The sequence below is a fragment of the Leptosomus discolor genome, chromosome 2, assembly GCF_034619465.1.
Source record: "Leptosomus discolor isolate bLepDis1 chromosome 2, bLepDis1.hap2, whole genome shotgun sequence".
NCBI lineage: Eukaryota > Metazoa > Chordata > Aves > Leptosomiformes > Leptosomidae > Leptosomus > Leptosomus discolor.
Window position 1 is genome coordinate 36,024,924 of NC_141392.1, and position 18,287 is coordinate 36,043,210.

The 18,287-nt window shown below is 47.2% G+C and overlaps 2 protein-coding genes across 4 annotated transcripts in view; one reads left to right on the forward strand and one right to left on the reverse strand.

Moving 5' to 3' along the window:
- The first annotated feature begins 2,947 nt into the window (after window positions 1–2,947).
- MAL (mal, T cell differentiation protein (MAL blood group)) lies at window positions 2,948–7,182 on the forward strand. 3 transcript variants are annotated; one of them, XM_009960864.1, is made up of 4 exons: window positions 2,948–3,034; window positions 6,455–6,622; window positions 6,730–6,867; window positions 7,108–7,182. In XM_009960864.1, the coding sequence occupies exons 1-4, from the start codon at window positions 2,948–2,950 to the stop codon at window positions 7,180–7,182; spliced, it is 468 nt and encodes a 155-aa protein (XP_009959166.1). The 3 variants fall into 3 exon arrangements, with proteins under 3 accessions (XP_009959166.1, XP_009959167.1, XP_009959168.1); XM_009960865.1 differs by lacking the exon at window positions 6,730–6,867; XM_009960866.1 differs by lacking the exons at window positions 6,455–6,622; window positions 6,730–6,867.
- Window positions 7,183–13,950: 6,768 nt separating this feature from the next.
- MRPS5 (mitochondrial ribosomal protein S5) overlaps window positions 13,951–18,287 on the reverse strand; it is a 57,296-nt gene continuing 52,959 nt past the window's right edge. Inside the window, exons 10-11 of the mRNA XM_086460892.1 lie at window positions 15,988–16,124; window positions 13,951–14,552 (exon numbers count right to left, since the gene is read on the reverse strand). Of these exons, the coding sequence (XP_086317018.1) occupies window positions 14,328–14,552; window positions 15,988–16,124 (362 nt within the window). The 3' untranslated portion in view covers window positions 13,951–14,327. The remainder of the gene's footprint in view (window positions 14,553–15,987; window positions 16,125–18,287) is intronic.

The following is an 18,287-nucleotide window of genomic DNA, read 5'->3' on the forward strand; positions in this document are numbered from 1 at the left end:
CAGCACAGAGTGTTCTCACCTAGAGTTAAGTTCCCTCGGGGTATGCATTGGATTTCACCAATTCTCATCATTACCTACCAAGTGTAACCAGGTCCTTGAGCGAAAGCAGCCCCACAGCTGGGTTTGCCTTTGCCCGAAGCAGGAAATAACCACACAGTTTTCCCCAGCAAAACCCTTTCACACACCACAGGGACTTTATCCCCTTCTATTGCATGTAAAAGGTCAGATTGGGCAGGACCAGCTCAACTGATAAACCCTCTGCTGTTAACTAACCAGGTGGCTTGTGCTAAGTGCTTGTCCCAGTCTTTAAAAGTCCCACAACCCATTGCTTTCAGAGTAGCCTTTAGTAGCCCACTGTATCATTCAGTATTTCTGGAGGCCGGTGTGTGACAGGGAGTGTGACATACCCACTTGATACCATGCTCCCTAGCCCAGTGGTCTATGAGACTGTTTTTGACAAGTCCCATTGTCCGACTCAGTTTTTTCCGGAGTTCCATGTCGCCACAAGATGTGTGTTTCGAGGCCCAGGATGGTGCTCCGGGCAGTGGTGTGAGGCACAGAGTATGTTTCCAGCCATCCGGTGGTTGCTTCTACCATGGTGAGCGCACAACGCTGGCTCCGACGGGTTCGAGGGAGTGTGATATAATCGATCTGCCAGGCCTCTCCGTATTTATACTTCGACCACCGTCCTTCATACCACAAAGGTTTCAGCCGCTTAGCTTGCTTGATTGTGGCACACGTTTTGCAGTCGTGGTTAACCCATGCGATAGTGTCCATAGTTAAATCCACCTCTTGGTCACGAGGCCACTTGTATGTCACATCTCTTTCTCGGTGACCTGAGGTGTCAGGGCTCACCAGCCTAGAAACCGTTCGCCCTTGTGTTCCCAGTCTAGGTCTGTTTGGAACACTTCCACAGCCTGATCCACTTGCTGGTTGTTTCGCTGTTCCTCAGTTGCCCGGCTTTTAGGTACACGAGCGCCTACATGCCATACCTTTACCTTTACAACCAGTTTCTCCAGCTGGGCAGCAATGTCTTGCCACAATGCAGCAGCCCAAATTGGTTTACCTCTGCACTGCCACTTATTCTGCTTCCAGTGTTTACCTCCACAAGGCATTCGCTGCCATCCTGGAGTCAGGATAGAGGTAGAGCACCGGCCACTTTTCCCCTTCAGCAAGGTCCAAGGCCAGCTGGATGGCTTTTACCTCGGCAAGCTGACTCGACTTGCCTTCTTCCACAGCTGCTTCTGTGACTCGTCATGTGTGACTCCCCACAGCAGCCTTCCACTTCCGATGATTTCCTACGAGGCGGCAGGATCCATCGGTAAACAAGGCAGGCCGTTTTTCATCTTCTGATAGTTGATTATGTGGTGAGGCTTCAGCAGTGCGTGTCACCACCGCTTCTTCTGGTGGCCTTATAAAGTCTTTGCCTTCTGGCCGATCAGTGATCACTTCCAGGATTCCAGGACGATTGGTATTTCCTATTCAGGCCTGCTGTGTGATTAAGGTAATCCATTTACTCCACGTAGTGTTGGTGGCATGATGAGTAGATGGAACCTTACCCTTGAACATCCAGCTCTCAGCACCGCTAGTCGTGGCGCCAGGAGGAGCTGTGCTTCAGCCCCAATCACCTTCCGAAGCAGCTCTGACTCCTTCATACGCTGCCACTATTTCTTTTTCAGTGGGAATATAATTGGCCTCAGAGCCCTTCTATCCTTGGCTCCCGAAGCCTGGAGGTTGACCTCGGGTCTCCCCTGGTGCTCTCTGCCACAAGCTCCAGGCAGGACAATTATCCCCAGCCGCAGTACAGAGTATATTTTTAATGTCCTGTCCTGTTCAGACTGGACTGACGGACACTGTGTGTGCAATTTCCTCTTCGATTTGTTCAAAGGGCTGTTGTTGTTCAGGGCCCCTGTCAAATCTGTTTCTCTCCCGAGTCACTTTGTACAGAGGTTTCACAACCTGACTGTACCTGGGAACGTGAATTCGCCAGAAACCCACAATGCCCAGGAACACTTGTGTCTCCTTCTCGTTCTTTGGTGGAGATGTTATTTGGCTGTTATTTTGTTGATCACATCCATCGGGAACTGGCAATGCCCATCTTGCCGTCTGACTCCCAGAAACTGGATCTCTCGTGCAGGCCCCTTGTGCCTCTTTTAATGGCACAACCGGCTTCCAGAAGAGTATGAATTATTTTCTCCCCTTTCTCAAAAACTTCTGCTGTGATCCCCCATACAATGGGGGATGCCATCGATGTACTGCAGACGCTCAGGAGCTCCATGCTTTTCCAGTGCAGACTGTATCAGTGCACGGCAAACTGTGGGACTATGTTTCCACCCCCGGGGCAATCGATTCCAGGTGTACTGGACACCCCTCCAGGTGAAAGCAAACTGCAGCCTGCACTCCACTGCCACAGGAATAGAGAAAAACACATTTGCAGTGTCAATAGTGGCATACCACTTGGCTGCCTTTGACTCCAGCTCGTACCGAAGTTCTAACATGTCCGGCACGGCAGCACTCAGCGGTGGTGTTACTTCCTTCCAGCCACGATAGCCCACTGTCAGTCTCCACTAGCCATTGGACTTCTGCACTGGCCATATGGGGCTGTTAAATGGTGAGCGTGCCTTGCTGATCACCCCTTGGTTCTCCAGTTGACGGATCAGCTCATGGATGGGGATCGGGGAGTCTCTATTTGTACAATATCGTTGCTGGCGCACTGTTCCATGGCAAGGGGCACCTTTGTTCCTCGAGCCTCAGCAGCCCTGCATCAGAAGGGTCCTCCGATAAACTGGGCAAGGCAGACATACACCTGCCACCTGCCAGCAGGGAGGAGGGACGAAGGAGGAAGAGCAGGAAGGAGGAAGTGAGGGAGGTAAGGAGGCTGCATTTGGCAGCTACCTCCAGCAGCTAGAGCCAGAGTGGCTGACAGTCACTGTGGGAGAGGCTCGCAATGTCCTCAGCAACTTCCACCACCTCTTTGCCCAGCGGCCTGGATGTCCTGATGACTTTCCCCGATGTGCTTTTTGTTCCTGAGATCGTGAGTACTGACTTTTCCCTGGGGGAGGGCAGATGCTGCTTGTGGGGCACCCAGCACACTTTGTGCTGCAGTTGTCTGAGGGATAAGACTTGACACAAAGCATGTCCTTCAGGAGCCACACCAGGTCGCTGAGCCACAAGGGTCTGGGGGCAGCCCCCAATGCCTAGCTCACCCTTAAAGAAAACCATTGGAAAAAGCCCTGAGCTGGGGCTCTGAAGCTCTCCTTCAGTCTGCAGGGGATTTTTGTGGTGCCTCTGAAAACTTTTCATAAGTTCCTGCCTAACAAAGTTGAAGGGGTTGCTCGTGGGTTTTAACTAGGTTGCCAAATGGAGCCAATTAATTGGAATTTTAGCAGCTGATACAGGCAGAAGATAAACTGCTTGCTTAAAGCAGGGGATAAATGCTAGCTGAGGTAATTGTTTGCAGCAGCAAAGGGTCTAGGCTGCTGAAGCTGTACTGCTCAGCTGCAATGTTCCTGAGCTGGGGGTGCAGAGTGCTGGACCTGGGTGTATGGGGAACAGTGGGTGAGCAAAGGGTGAACAAACACTTTGTAACTTCTTCCCATATTGTATTTCATCTGAGCAGGAGAAGATTATGATCTTAATGGGTTTGGCACAGGTGATTAAAAGCAGTTGCTGTGAGCACTGACTAAAAGATGGAAAGTTTCAAGTAGAACCTTTTTCCTGTGTCCTCTGCCCCCACCCATGAAATCTGATCTTCTCACAACAGTTTGAGAGGCTTTTTGCAAAGCCTGTGCACCTTCATCCAGCACTGAGGGGTTTGGCTGAGTGTTGTAGGACGGTGTTCAGATTATTTTATGCTAAAAACTTCAGCTTTGCCATCTGGGACCAAATCCTTTCCTGCTACTCAACTCAGTCCACCCTCCTGGGATTTACAGCATTTACTTCATTCTCCTAGTGACAGCAGTCAGGCAAAGAAGAATTGGGTTAAAGCAGGCATTACCAATGTGTAGAGAAAGGCTTTGCTTCAGCTCCTCCAAATATGCTCTGGGGACTTGGTTTCTGAGCTCAGGCGCTGGGTGTAAGCTCCAGGCTTCCTGCAGCTGCACAAAGGGTGGCGCAGAGTCCCTTGCGAAGGTTCTGCCTGGGCGGACACTTGCCAGCCACTGCTGCCACTGGGTTGTGCTAGTCCTTGTGCTGAGTGTTCTTTTGGCCTTGGCACGTTTATGGTACCGGTATCAGCTGCACCTTGAACTGCTTATTTGTAACTCCTGTCTCCAGGGGATTTGGCAAGGCAGCTTGCTTAATGAGACCAAAATAAGCACCCTATCCTTTGGTTTGGGTAAGATCTGGAAATGTACATCCTCAAGGCTCAGGAACCAGCCAGGAAAGAGGAATGCTACATAACCGGGTTTCTCCATCTCAGGAGGTGTCAGACTCTAGGTTGTGAAGCTGTATTACCTCTGCTGTGTACAAAGGAGGCGGCTGCCTTGAATCACAGCATTCAGAAAGATAAAGAGTTTCTTAGTCCTTAGGGGAAGCTGAGGTTGCCTGCAGTGGGTTAATATGGTAACTGCAAAAAAAAAAAAAAAATTTAAAAAAATTGGCATTTCAAATGCTAAGGCAGTTGTGAAAATGCCAGAAGGTCCTGGACGAAGCTCGGATTATTGCCACATCTGGATGTGCTGCTAAAGAACTACCATTTTTATTCTGTGAGGCTGTGTTTAATTCATGTAATCTATTTTACTTGAAGAGCTTTCTGTGTATATGGATAGCCAGGCCTACGTGGAAAAGCTGAAACAAGCTGAAAACAGATCTGTTTGCTTTGTAAAAGGCTATTTAGAAGTTTTTTTAAGGCTGCTGTCCCCAACCTGCTGTGCATTTATTGAAAGCTACTTGACCCTTTCCTCATTTTTATGAATCTGCTGAACAGAAGCACCATAAAACCAAAGTCAGTAATCAAACCACATCAAACATACTTGCCTGACTGAGAAATCACATCCTGCAGAAAGGAGAGATGGGGAGTGGTAAGAAATGAGAAGTGCTGCTTCTTCCTCCAACCTCACATCTCCCCCCAGTTGTGCTGGACTTTAATGGAGCAACTGTAAGGGTTTCTGCATGATCTTCAGCTGCAAGGCAGTCGTGGTGTCACCATGTGAGTTCTTACAGTGACTGAATTAGTGTTCCAGTGTTGGTCTTTGGTTGTTACAAGAGGAACTGAAACAGCAGCACTTTGGAAGACCTATTTTCAGGCAGATATTTGTCTCGACCACATAATTGATTTAATGTATCAATTCGTGGTGGTGACACAAATGACACGACATTTTCTATGTATATATCAGAAACTTTTTTTCTATTTGCTAAATGCCTCCAAGAAAATAGAAATGCCATGATTTGTATGAGTTGGCAACAGCTGGCCTGGGATATGCTGGTGATCAGAATGATCTTAGAGGCAGTGAGACTCTTACCTCTGGAGATTTGCCTGCAAATCCAAGACCAGCTGGTGATGAGGGACAGGTGCCCACAGCAGCACCAGTCTTCACACAGTGTGGGTTCAGCTGAGGAGCTTAGGACAGGATGCTGCATAGAATAAACTTTGCACAGGTTCAAGAAAAAAACGGGCTTACCTGTAGCAGAGAAAAGCTGAATGCGTTTTAGTGCAAAGATACCACTTGCAGCTCAGAAATTCCGCAGCATTGGACATCATGCTCTCATCCTCTTGTGTAGGAATCTGCTGATGGTGAAAGGAGGGAACCTGGATATAGCTGTCCTGGTGTTCCTCACCACACGAGAAAACCCATAGCAAACTCCCAAGGCTGGCTGAAAAGAATGGAGTCCTACCTGCTACTGGACCAGCAGCTGGTACCTCGCACAGCTCTGGTGTAGCCAACAAAGGATGATCCAAATAGCTGGAGCAGCAATACAAGGGCCCTTCCCATGAGGAGCTGGAAGCCTCAACCTTATTTCTCCTACCTCAGACAGTAAAACTGGTTGTATTACCTCTCTTCAACCTGTTCTCTCTCCTCTCAGGGTGACATTTGTATGTGACTTTCATTAAGGGCCACATGTCTGTTCTGCTCGTGCAGGTGAGCTGGGTTTGACACCAATCCTTTCAGGGACCTGCCACACTAGGTGTAAAGCAAATATGCCCTTCTGAAATAAGCCTCCTTGTTCATCGAAACCAGCCTTCAAAAATTTCTGAACCAGCCTCCTAAGCACACTGACGTGGGGAGGGTGTGAATGCCAGTGACATGAGGAGGCAAGCTAAAGCAAGGCTTTTTTTGGCTCAAGATCAGAGGCAGGTGCTCCCAGCTAGTACCCAGTTTCAAGTGGAGGCTGGGAAGAACTCGAAGGCATCCCTGGACTACTGCCATATGCAGTGCATGCATGGCTTTTGGCTCTGCTCTGGGTAAGCCAACTTATCTCATGCTTGCCCTCTCTCTCCCACTTTCACTTGCAGGTCTTTGGGGGCCTTGTCTGGATCCTGGTGGCATCTTCAAGGGTCCTGTCACCCATCCTGCAAGGCTGGGTGATGTTTGTCTCTGTGTTCTGCTTCATCATGTCCACCACCCTCCTGTGCCTCTACATTGGCGGGGTGCATGGGGGCAGCAGCTCCTGGGTCACCTTGGTAAGCGGATGTGACAAACCTCAGGGCCTCTCCCCTCCCTGGTAGGCAATTGTCTCCTTTGCTGCTACTGCTCTTCAAATCACAGGTGTGTGATCCTTGTTTCTTAGGATGTCATCTGCCAGGAGACAGCAGCTCTGTTCTACCTCAGTGCTGCCGTGTTGGAAGCCTACTTCACCTATTACGTCAGCTGGTGGTCTACCAGCCCTCTGAAAACGACTGTCTACCAGGAGAACGTTGCTGCTGTGGTGAGTGCCTGGGGAAGGAAAGTGAGGAGGTGATTGTGGAGTGGCCTCAAGGGCAAATCTTTACTTGCACCAATGATTCAGGGACGGAGGAGAGAAACGAGTCTCAGTCCTACTACGCATGAATGTCTCCAAACATGCAAGAGTCAGTAGAAATATCGTGCATCACGAGGTGTTTGCTCAGCACAGGAGCTCATACCATATAATAAAAATTTAACTGGCCGATGTGTTTTTCCATTGTAGGTATTTGCATTCTTAGCTACCCTGATGTACGTGATCCATAAGGTGTGCTCGCTCCTGCGATGGAAATCATCCTAAGAGCCTCCCTTTGCAAGCACGTCTTCTTGTGTCCATTCCACAACCATGAAAGTTGTTCAATAACTGCAGTTTCCAGGATGGGTTTGGGTTTTGTTCTTCATAAACTATAAACAAGGAGCTTTTTACGTGGAACCATGGCAATGAAGACAAAGAGCCTGCCAGAGAAAGCTATATCCTGGCACAGTCTGTTTCCCTTCAGTCTCTTCTGGGTTTGGTACAGTCTGATGCTGGTAATTTGGGTCTAAACAGAAAACCATCCAGCTTTAAAAAGAATAATATAGTTGGGTTCGAAGTGCTAAAATCTCCCTGAACCACACCTTTATGCCTCCACGGTTGTTATTGCTGTCAGGGAAGCCTGAACAACTAGCACTAAGGAGCATGCGTATGAAAATGGGTCATTTTAATTGCTGCCTGCCTACGTAAGCCTGTTTCCCTCCCTAAACCTGCTGTGCCAAAAGAACATTTTCATGCAGTTTCTGGAAATGCCATCTCTGACTTCTGATGAGAAACAGGGACAATATGAGTTACTGCAGCCCCTGAAGGGTATTGCTGAATTGTGAGGCACAACCATAATGCCAGGAATTACCAGTCTTTAATCCCCCTATAAAATACGACTTAGAAGGTGCACAGTAGACTGTAGGAGACTCATATGGACGATTAGAATAACATCTTGAATAAGCAGAGGCAATCAGCTCTTGTCTTCGGTTCATGGCTGCTCTCACATACACCAGCATGATGTCGCTAATAAAGATGGGTTTGCCGTGATTTTGCAAATAGACAAGAGCTCTTTCTGCTGTTTTCCCTTCGCTGCACACAGGTACACAGCCCTGTACAGCCTCAGGAGCACTGCGCTGTAACAGGGCAGCGCCTATGGAGGAGGCACAGACTTGGCCATGAAGGAGAGGGCTTTTCTGGCAAGAGGAGCCTGTGAGGCCCTGGAGCCAGGGCCAGGGGCTAAACCAACTCGGGTTACTCTCAAGTGATGGTGTTCGTCTGAATGCTTAAATTACTCCAGGGCATTAACTTGAGTGAGTGTGCTAGTTTTGGCTGGGGTAGAGTTCATTTTCTTCATTGTAGCTACTGTGGGTTATGCTGTGGATTTGTGCTGAAAACAGTGTCGATAATACAGAGACATTTTTGTTACCGCTGAGCAGTGTTTGGACAGAGTCAAGGCCTTTTCTGCTTCTCACCCCACCCCACCAGCGAGCAGGTTGGGGGTGCACAAGGAGCTGGGAGGGGACACAGCCAGGACAGTTGACCCCAACTGACCAAAGGGATATCCCACACATCATGCTCCGCAATAAAAGCTGGTGGAAAGGAGGAGGGAGAGGGGATGTTTGGAATGATGGCATTTGTCTTTCTAAGTAACTGTAATATGTGATGGAGCCCTGCTTTCCTGGAGATGGCTGATCACGTGCTTGCTGCTGGGAAGTATTCCTTGTTTTGCTTTGCTTGCATGCACAGCTTTTGCTTTACCTATTAAACCGTCTTTATCTCAACTAATGAGCTTTCTCAGTTTGACCCTTCTGATTCTCTCTCCCATCCCACCCTGGGATTTGAGTGGAATGAGTGAGCAAGTAGCCATATGGTGCTTGGTTGCTGGCTAGGATTAAATTATGACAGAGAGTTAGATTTAAATGGGTTAGACCCAAGGAGAGGTGTTTTCACATGTTAGAGCTGCCTAATGAACAGTGGTACCAAATTAACGCTTCCAGCGTGTGGGGCAAAAAATACTTCCATTTTGAGTCTGAAGTTCCTGGATAACAACAACAACTGGTGAATGGAAAGGAAATAAATGTTGACTTGCACCTCTGTCGCTTCAGATCTGAGGAGGGACTTTTGACCTGTGACCGCAGGCTTGGGTTGAAGCTTTTTAATTGCAACATGAGGAAAACATTTGATTTTTTTTTTCTTGTGTTTTCCTTGCTGAAAACCAGCCTGACCTGTTTTGCTTGTGTTAGTGTGACAACAGCAAGCTAACTGCAACAGAGGTGGAAAAAGAAACCCCTTTTGAGAGCAGGGAGAGAACTCACAGCCACTTTTGATGTTGGCACTTGGTTCTGAAGGCTTCAACATCACGTCCCAATGGGGGGTGTATGTGGGGGGAGGTTTGGTGCCCAGATTTGCCCTGCTTCTATTAACACCCCTGAATTTAGCATTAAAACACAAAGATGCCTTTCTCTTTGGGTCTATTTACAAAGGCAGGTGTTTGCAGTCATACCCTGGACCCTGCGATACGATATCTCTGTCTACCTTCTGCACCCAGGTGTGGCCAGCAGCTCTGCGCCAAGGGGTGCTGTCTGCTCACATCCATGTCCCTGTGCCTTGTGGCCATCACATTTGCAGCCTATGTCTTGGCAGGGCTTCCATCTCTCCTCCATTTTTCCTGCCTCTGCCTTTTGCTTCTCCCTTCCCTGCCACACACCAGTTTACACCAGTCTACACTAATTCACCTGCTCTTCCCTTTCCTTCTGGCCCTACCTGGTTGGCTGAGATACCTCCCCCCTAGCATTAGCGTAACCCTGGTGTAAACCAGCACTGGAAAAACACTGCCAGGTGCTGCTGGCATGGGAATGCTCCTCAGCCCCAGAGCAGCTGGGGAGTGGGCTGAGACAAGGTTGTGGATGTGGCATTAGGTGGGAGACCCTATGGCCCAAGTGAAACCTGGGCCAAGTTTTTGCCTGGGGAGGGCTGGGCAGAGAGAAGGGCCACTACACCATCAAGAGCATCCACCAAATGAGCTGATACAAAGCGGTGCTGCAGCTCTGAAACCCAGTGTGGCCCCAACTTCAATCCCATGCAGCTGAACAGCTTGCAGGTGAATGAGTGCCCCTGTTTGGCACAGGGTTGCTAGCCCCAGCACAGCGAGGTGCAGCTTCATTATGCCAGGCTGCTGAATTGCACTTCTCATGTGCCAGGTGAGCTGCAGCAATATGCATGTTCCCTGCGTGGTGGAAAGAAGGGAAACAGAGAAAAAGGAAATGAAAAAAGCACCCTGAGGTCTTCACTGCCCATCATGCCCAGCCCTCCTATCGTCTCAACTCAGCCATGAAGAACCACATGCCCTGGGAGCTGGGCAGCCCAAGGTAGCTGCCTGGAAAATGGCACACCTCAATGCTTCTGAAGGGGAAGGTGCTGCCCAGAGCTCGGAGAATCTCCCAGGACCCACAAACCATCTACCATATGCGCACCAGGTCTAGTCCCCACAGAGAGCCCTGAGGATAGCATTGGCCTGCGAATTTGCTGTCACCCCACTGGAAACGTTGGGCATGAAGAATGCTGCAGGCTTCATCCTTCTCCCATGGAGATACTTGTCTGGGTTAACTGCATATTAGCATGGCTCCCCAGAACGTGAGATGGCTGGCTCTGCCGAGTACTGCTTGCACACCGTTGGCCCTTGCTATTTGTTGACCACAAGGCACCTGCAGTCCTTGCCTGCAGAGCTGCTCCCAGCCTGGGCCAATCTATGGGGCTGCTCTACCCCAGGCTCTGCATTTGCTCAGGCATTTCTAGATTCCCCCAGACTGGCGCCTCATCTTCAACCCCATCCTCCTCGTGTCATCTCATTCACTCTCCCCATCCCTGGGATCCCCATGCAGAGGTAGCTAGATGGAGCAGCCCATTTAAAAGGCCACAAACCAGCCCTTTTTTCAGAGGAACTTAAAAGTGCCATTCACACTGTTAAAAACAGTGGGCCTATTGCATCCCCACAGCCAGATTTCAACTGTTAGTGTAACTAGTCTCCATCTTTGCTCTTCTCCTCCAGCTTCCTCAGCAACACAAGGAGGTCTGGCAGGCATCTACTCTAGAGAGCAGGCAATTAGACTTTAGTTAAACTATCCACTTGAAGGCAGGCACAACCTCATCTCCTGTGACAGAAACAAGATTACAGACATATCATTCATTAACTATGCCCAGATTGTAATCTTGGTTGCTCTTGCTTAATTAAATAGCTTCTTAACCGCCACATTAGCTGTTCCCCAAATATTTGTATATTGGCTACCTTGCCTCCAGTGATACAATGAGTTAGAAGCACTTCCATCTTTTCCTGATTGGCAGAAGAATTTGCTTTGTCTGAAAGCAAAGAAACTTAATAGAAAATTGTGACCAGCTCCATGGAAAATGTAGGGGTTTCTGCTATTTTTCATTTTACAGTCAGCTTTAACTGTGCATGACAAGCAAAACTGTATGCTGGGGAAAACATCTATAGAAGCACCTACGTTAATACGATCAAACTTGTGAAAATGGGAAACCCACAAGATATGACTTCTGTGGAGGGATCAAAGCTCCACGTGGGTCTGTGGTAGTCTGATTCATGGCTGGCTCAGGCTGCCTCCCCCTCTCCCGACCTAACTATGATCCATTCCCCACCTTTGATCTTTGCACCAAGACACAACGGCCCCCTCCTGCTCCTTGGTCTCCCTTATGCTAAAATAAACAAGCATTGAAACCCCATTTGCTTTGAGGGATGGAAATGCCTTCTTCCCGAACCATGGAAATGCTCAAATGTAAGTTATTGTCCTGTGGGTGAGAAGAGCCCTAAACCTCCTCCAGAGGGCAGAGGCAAGGCAAAGGAGTCCCAAAGACCCTCATGGGAGCAGATGCAAATGTCGCTAGTGTGCAGACCTTCGGGAAAGAGGGAGATTTGTGTTTACTACGTTACTTCCTTTAAGTTCTGAAAAGGCAAGTGACATTCACCCTGCCACTTCCTTACCTTGCAGCTCCTCATTTCTACTAGCACACCAAGCTGGACCTGCAAGGCCTGTATGGATTGATTCTCTTGGAGGCACCAGCTACAAATCAGTCAGACACTTCCCAGTGCTTTGGCTGATGGAGGAAAGATCCACTGAGAACAATGAGTTGCTTCACCCTGCACTAGCAGTGAGAATAGAAATTACTGAGTGACCAAGAAGGCATCGCTAGCTAAGGACCTGTCCCCCGCAGCCTATCTTTCTTCAGCCCTTCCCAAGATCACACAATGGCCTGCCTAATTCTGCCATCTCATCCCACTATGCAGATGGGGCATTGCTGGAGACCCTGAAGTCACCCACATCCTCAATTTTTGTGTGGCAGCAGCTTTGTATGATCTCCTGTGTATGACCTCCATCACCGTTCTTAGGCCAGAATATGGGGGGAGCTTCTCCACATGTGTTGGGCGAGGGAATGCAAGAACAGAGTACAAGGAAGCAGCAGGACATCTCCAAGTGTGGATGCAATCACCTGCTACTGACACGCACCTTATTCCTGAGTCTGAGAACAGAGAAAATGCTGGCATGATCCATCTGCTCACTGCCATGCAGGGAAGCAAATGACAAACAGCTGATCCAGTTAGTCACCTTAGGCTCTCTACCACCCAAGCTGAGGCTGTTTTGGGTCAGTGGCAGAGCCAATTCACTTCAGCTCACTGCTTCTCCAAGGACAGAGGCAAACTGAAGGTCATCTAAATACAGCAAGATTTGATTCCTTTAGCCCATATTCATTCATTCATGATTTTGCTCAACCGTAAGACACAAGTTAAACGTGAGCACGCACTTTCAAACAGTAGTTTGATCTGCTGCTTACAAGAAAGTTTGCAAACCGAACACTTCGCAATCCTATTGAACGTGGATTTAGATTGAGCTGGCAAACAGGAGTAAAGACTTCAGCCAACTGCTCTACAGGCACGGCCTTTGGATTAGAATTTTTGTTACCAGAGTGAGATAAAACTCAATTAAATTCACCATGCCTGCTTCTATGTATGTGACTGCTGTCTTCAGAAACCTGCGTTGAAATCAATGCAAAATACTGCTTCTAAATGTCTTTAGCATCAGAACTTCAAATGTAAATCCCCAGGCTCCTCTTAAAATATTTCTAAGGTATTTTCTCCTGTACTAACAAAACAGGTGGTGCAAGCATCTTTTGGCATACAGAGAAATGCCATGACAAACACTCACAGATTGGGAGGCACAGAAGTTGAAATCTGGACTTGTTTTATAGCCTGGATTGCTCCAACACTTTATGATAAACCATCGTTTGGGTACGGTTCCACTCTTTCTTTTGCCATGCCCAAGACAAAAACATGGAGTTGCCAGGTAGAGCATTGCATCCTAGCATGTGGATGCAGAGTCCGTTTATCTTCTGGTGGGACTTGGGTGATGGATCCCCGCCAACCAGAGAGCTCATCCAGCATCTAGCACATACCTCTGCATGCTCCAGTTGGAGATCTGCTACATGAAGGGGTTTACTCCATCTCTGGTAAGAGGCAGGTGGGTATCATGGACTTGCTCTTTCTCCTTTAACCCTCTGAGAGCTGTAGCACCTTCTGAGTTCTGGGTAGGGTCCAATACTCTACTGTGCTCAGTACCAAACTGGCAAAAAAGAAGTTAGGTCTTATCCCAGCACACGTGCAGAAGAGAATACCATCAGAAAGGCTGGATTGCAGCGTTTGGACTGGACACCCAAAGCCAGTCAAAATACTGCAATATCCCACGGGAGACTGCAGGGTGGCCATCCTCAGATATTTGGGCTGTGCTTCATTTGGGGAACTCCCCCACTTGCATGAATAGTGTTCACACAACATCCAGCTGCTGCCCATCATCACCTTGTCCCCCTCCCCACCCACCAGAAGACACACGACTTCTACCGATTTCACAGTTCCCTCACCATAATGAGTGAGCCTAGGGAGTGAGATGGAGAGCGCACACATTAACTCTCACTACTGCTGCTTTCTTCAAGATCTCCCAGATATTGGCATTTTGCAAAAAAGACCCCAACAAACCCACGCTGAACTCATTCTGAGAATTCTTTATTGCTTTTGCAATCTTCTCTTTTCAGGAGTTTCCCAAGAACTTGTGAAAGAAACATGGGACCTGTTGATTAAACACCATCTTCAGTATTCGAGTAAATGCATGCTTGAAGACAAAGTCATGTTCACTGGCTGTTTCCAGTGTCTGGAAATGTCTGAATGTCCCTAGTTGAACAGTGCTCAGAAGAATTGTGGGAAAGCGAACAGTGTTACTGAATGGTCGCAATGGGAGCAGCAATATGAATGGCATGTGAGGTCTACTGTTGTCCTCCCCTGAAATGTAAGCCTAGACAACCTGTCTGTTTGGGCTGGGCTTTTCCAGTTGCAGCTCTGAGCAGAAGAGACAGAGGGACTGAAGCGTTTACCATACTGTCTGTCTGACATTCACCCAGGGAGATTTCTTCATTCCCTGAGCTTCTTTCACCTCACTCCACTCCAGCTTTATGTCTGGAACCTCATCTTCAGGCTCTGGATCCTCACGGACAGTCCCCTCGGGCAGTGCGACAACGATAGGCAGAGGGCCCTGCTCCTCGCGGAACTCTACTACATAGAGATTCTTCTGGTTTGCTAGCTGTTGGTGAGTCTCCTGGGAGCAGGAAAGGAAAAGACAGTCAGAGCAATGATGCACAATGTTGGTTTACTTCAAGTCAAACTCTACATGGTACAAGGGGTAGGGAAAAAAAAAAAGTAATTTACTAATAAGAAGTTTGAACACTGCGTAAATTAAATGACTCGTCAGGCTCATCCTCATGGGTTTCAAATGAGCTAATTGAATAAACAGCAGGAATTCAGATAGAAGATACACTAGCATCACAATGTCATCCTAGAGGAACTTGCTTGTGGAAAGGATCTGGCCAGAAAAGGCACATCCTGCTAAGGAGGATGCAAGTTGGCATGTTAGTAATGTGCAGTAACATTTTTACATCTTTATATGGATATGAATTTTGCTTTGATAACAATAAAGTGCTTATTACTGCCCTGACAGGTAATGTTAGCTAATATAATGATATGAGTTTAACACTATGTTCAACTATACCTCTTCCTCGCATACAAGTTGTTTTGTTACACTCACGTTTTACAGAATAGATGTCTACTGGGAACAGTAAATTTTTCCCATCGAGGGCAGTCAAGAAAACATACCAAGTGCACATTTGTCAAAGCAATAATCTATACAGCAGGCCCTTCTTCTATGCTTCTATTCACTCTGTGGAAGGCTTCTCCTAGTCAATGCATTGAAAATATATTACAGACTTCCTCAAGTCTGATGAACCTCAGATAGTGATAAGCATCTGTAACTATCTCATTAGGCAAAGAGAATCATAACCCCCTCCCCTCCTGAGGCTAAACTGGAAAAGTCGGCTAGGATGAGGTGACAGATTTGACAACTCTAGCTTTGCAGGGCTATACTGGGAACATAAACAGCTAAATCCTGGCAGCTACCAAGAGTCTACAACCAAATGAGATAACCAGGAATTTCCAAAGGACTGACTCATCCTAAGGCTGGTGTTCAAAGGAAGTCAGATGAAATCCTATGTGTTGGATCTTTCCACCAACTGCAGGCAGCTGGCTCAGAGAGAGACATCTCCATTGTGAGCACGCTGAGCTAGAGAAAACAACACCACCTCCCTGATTTACTTCCGAAATCTGAATTATACTGCTGTGACGTTCGGTCCTTAGGCAATGAAAACTGAAAGCAGACGAACAAGTAGCAGCTAGTCCACGCTTTCCTCTGCCCATGATTTTTCAGGTGTCATCAAAAATACTACAAATAAAAGCCCAGAAATTCAAATGTTCTCTGAAAGTACCTGGCTGTGACACAGGCGTGGTTACGTACAGCTTTTTCTGACTGGACAACTTCATACAACTGCTGAGGAATTATTTGCATGCCGATTTTGTTTGCTCTTTGGAAAATTATTTAATTTTAAGCCTAGAATATAAACCGTTTGACCACAAACTATTACAATATCAATCCTGATCTGTCGCCCGACCTAATGTACCAAACCACTGAGAGTGCAATCTACCTGCTGTGTCAAGCCTTTAAAGAGCGCTCTGGTAATGTTTATCAAGTTTTTGGATCCAGAAACCTTGGCGTACATGTCTTTAATACCAATTAGTTTGCAGATGGTGATGATAGCTCGGTGGCAACGAAGACCATACCCTGGGGGGAAAAAAATTTAAAATATTAGCATTTTGTGTTTATTTGTAAGCATAAAACTTAGCTAAGGAAGGAGAGAGAGCTCAGACCTCTTCTTAGTTGTTTTTGTTATCTAGCACGTTAGAACACATTATGTCTTAAAAATGGCAAAACTGTTTTGGGAAGAGCATTCTTCCCAGTCTTTGCAGCCGTGCTAATGTAAAGATCATGGGGATTTTTAATACTAAATATAGCTTGCTTAACATATTGCAGAACCAAATGAAAATGTCACCACCTATAAACTCAAAACATAAAACCATAAAAAAATGCAACCTGAAGAATTGCTTAATACCACAGGTTTGGGTAGCATTCCTTAGAAGTACCACTGGCAGCTTTAGAAGAATCTTCCACAAACATACCCCACCAGCCTGGGAACATTCATCAAACAAAAGGCAATTTTTCTCTCTCACTCAGCAGAAAAATAATACTCTAGTACTTCCCAAAACAAAAAATAATAACAATATTAATAAAAAAGAGCAGATAAGCAAGGCACCATGTTTACTTAAGAGAGTATTAAAAAGAAGCCATTACAAGGGGATGGGATCTAAATGTAACTAGATCTCAACCAAGACTGTCTCTTCTAAAAGGCAATACCTGCACAGCTTCAAAACCACTTCCTGTGCAACTTCAGGTGACCAACTGCTGAATGACAGCTTCAGTAACTCCTAACAACGGCAAATCTGACTTTAAAGTCCTGGTTTACATATATAATGGAGGGATTTAAACTCCTCTCCTATGGTGAAGTTACTGCTCAAAACAACCGAGAGGCTCAAGCAGTGCCGTCCTTTGGGCTTCCTTCCAGATGGACTCTGCAGTAGAAGCAATATCAGCGTCTCTCATTCCCAGGGAGATTGCTGCTGGATGAGAAGCCTACAGTGCTTTCCTAAAGCCTGAGATTGTGCTTAAGACCTCTATCAGACATAGAGCTGGCAGAGAAATTGAGGATGGAAGGAAAAGGAAAGTCTAAAAAGTCTGTGGGTAATAATGCTCCAACAGAAAAGTCTGTCTAAACACGGAGCTCTGGGAAAGAGGGTGAGTGCCCACTGGCACTGCTGTCTCTGACTGCTCACAGGCCTTTGGGTAGCCAAATAAAACCTATCGAATTTTTATTTAATTCCCTTCTTGGTAAGCAAAGCTTTGAGCAGTGAAAGCGGGACTGAAGCTGCCTGCAAACTGAGGAAGGCATCATTGCACCCACTTATACCATCCTATTGAGGTCAACTGATTTGGCACCTTTCAAGTGGGAAACTGAGGGGAAAAAGGGGAAAACAGAAACAACATATACAGAGACACAGACCTTGATAAAACAAACACAAAGATAATGACAAGAAACAAACATCGCCCCAAATTGATGGGCTATCAAGAAACTACAGGTGTCACTTCCAGGAAGATCAATCTGGACTTTGCAACTGCTAAGACTGTAAAGCAGGGGAGACCCAGCCTGGGAGGGCTGTGAGAGCAAATAGCGCTATGCAAACCCACCAGCGGCTGGAGCAGTAGCATGGGTCACAACCCGTCTGCTTGGTGGTGACTGCTGGCAGGGCTGAGCATCTTATCTTCCCCAATCCTGGTCTGCATGAGGCGTGGATGTGTTTTCACTTTATAGCAAACTAAGCTAGACTAAACTTAAGCAGATGGAGGAGGTGGCTGTATATCTAACATCACTTAACAGTAGCTTTGTGGAAGAACAGACCTGTGTGCTGAGAGCTACCAGGCATGGATTCACTACTACTACTAACATCAAACCTACAGGAGCATTTGCCTGTACTAGAACTGGGATCAAAATGAAGAACAGCTTGCAAAGACGGAGAAATGAGAACGCTGCTACTGTGTAACAATCAGATGGTCTTTGTGCCGGCATGGTGCAGCACAACAAGCCAAGGTAGATAATTCCTCTAAGTTTCCACAATGGGAGCTCTTGATTTTTGGGAAAAGAAAGCAGAAACGGTCTCAAGGAAGCAGCAGGCTGGACACTGTCCTGGCTCCAGCTCACGACCACAGGTAGTCTGAGGCTGTTGAGGGAGGACATCTACCCATGCCATCCCAGTACAGACTTTGGAAGGACAGGCCTACAGATGTTGCTTGCACTCTGATTTCCATTTGGAACACTCCCACTACTGGATACTA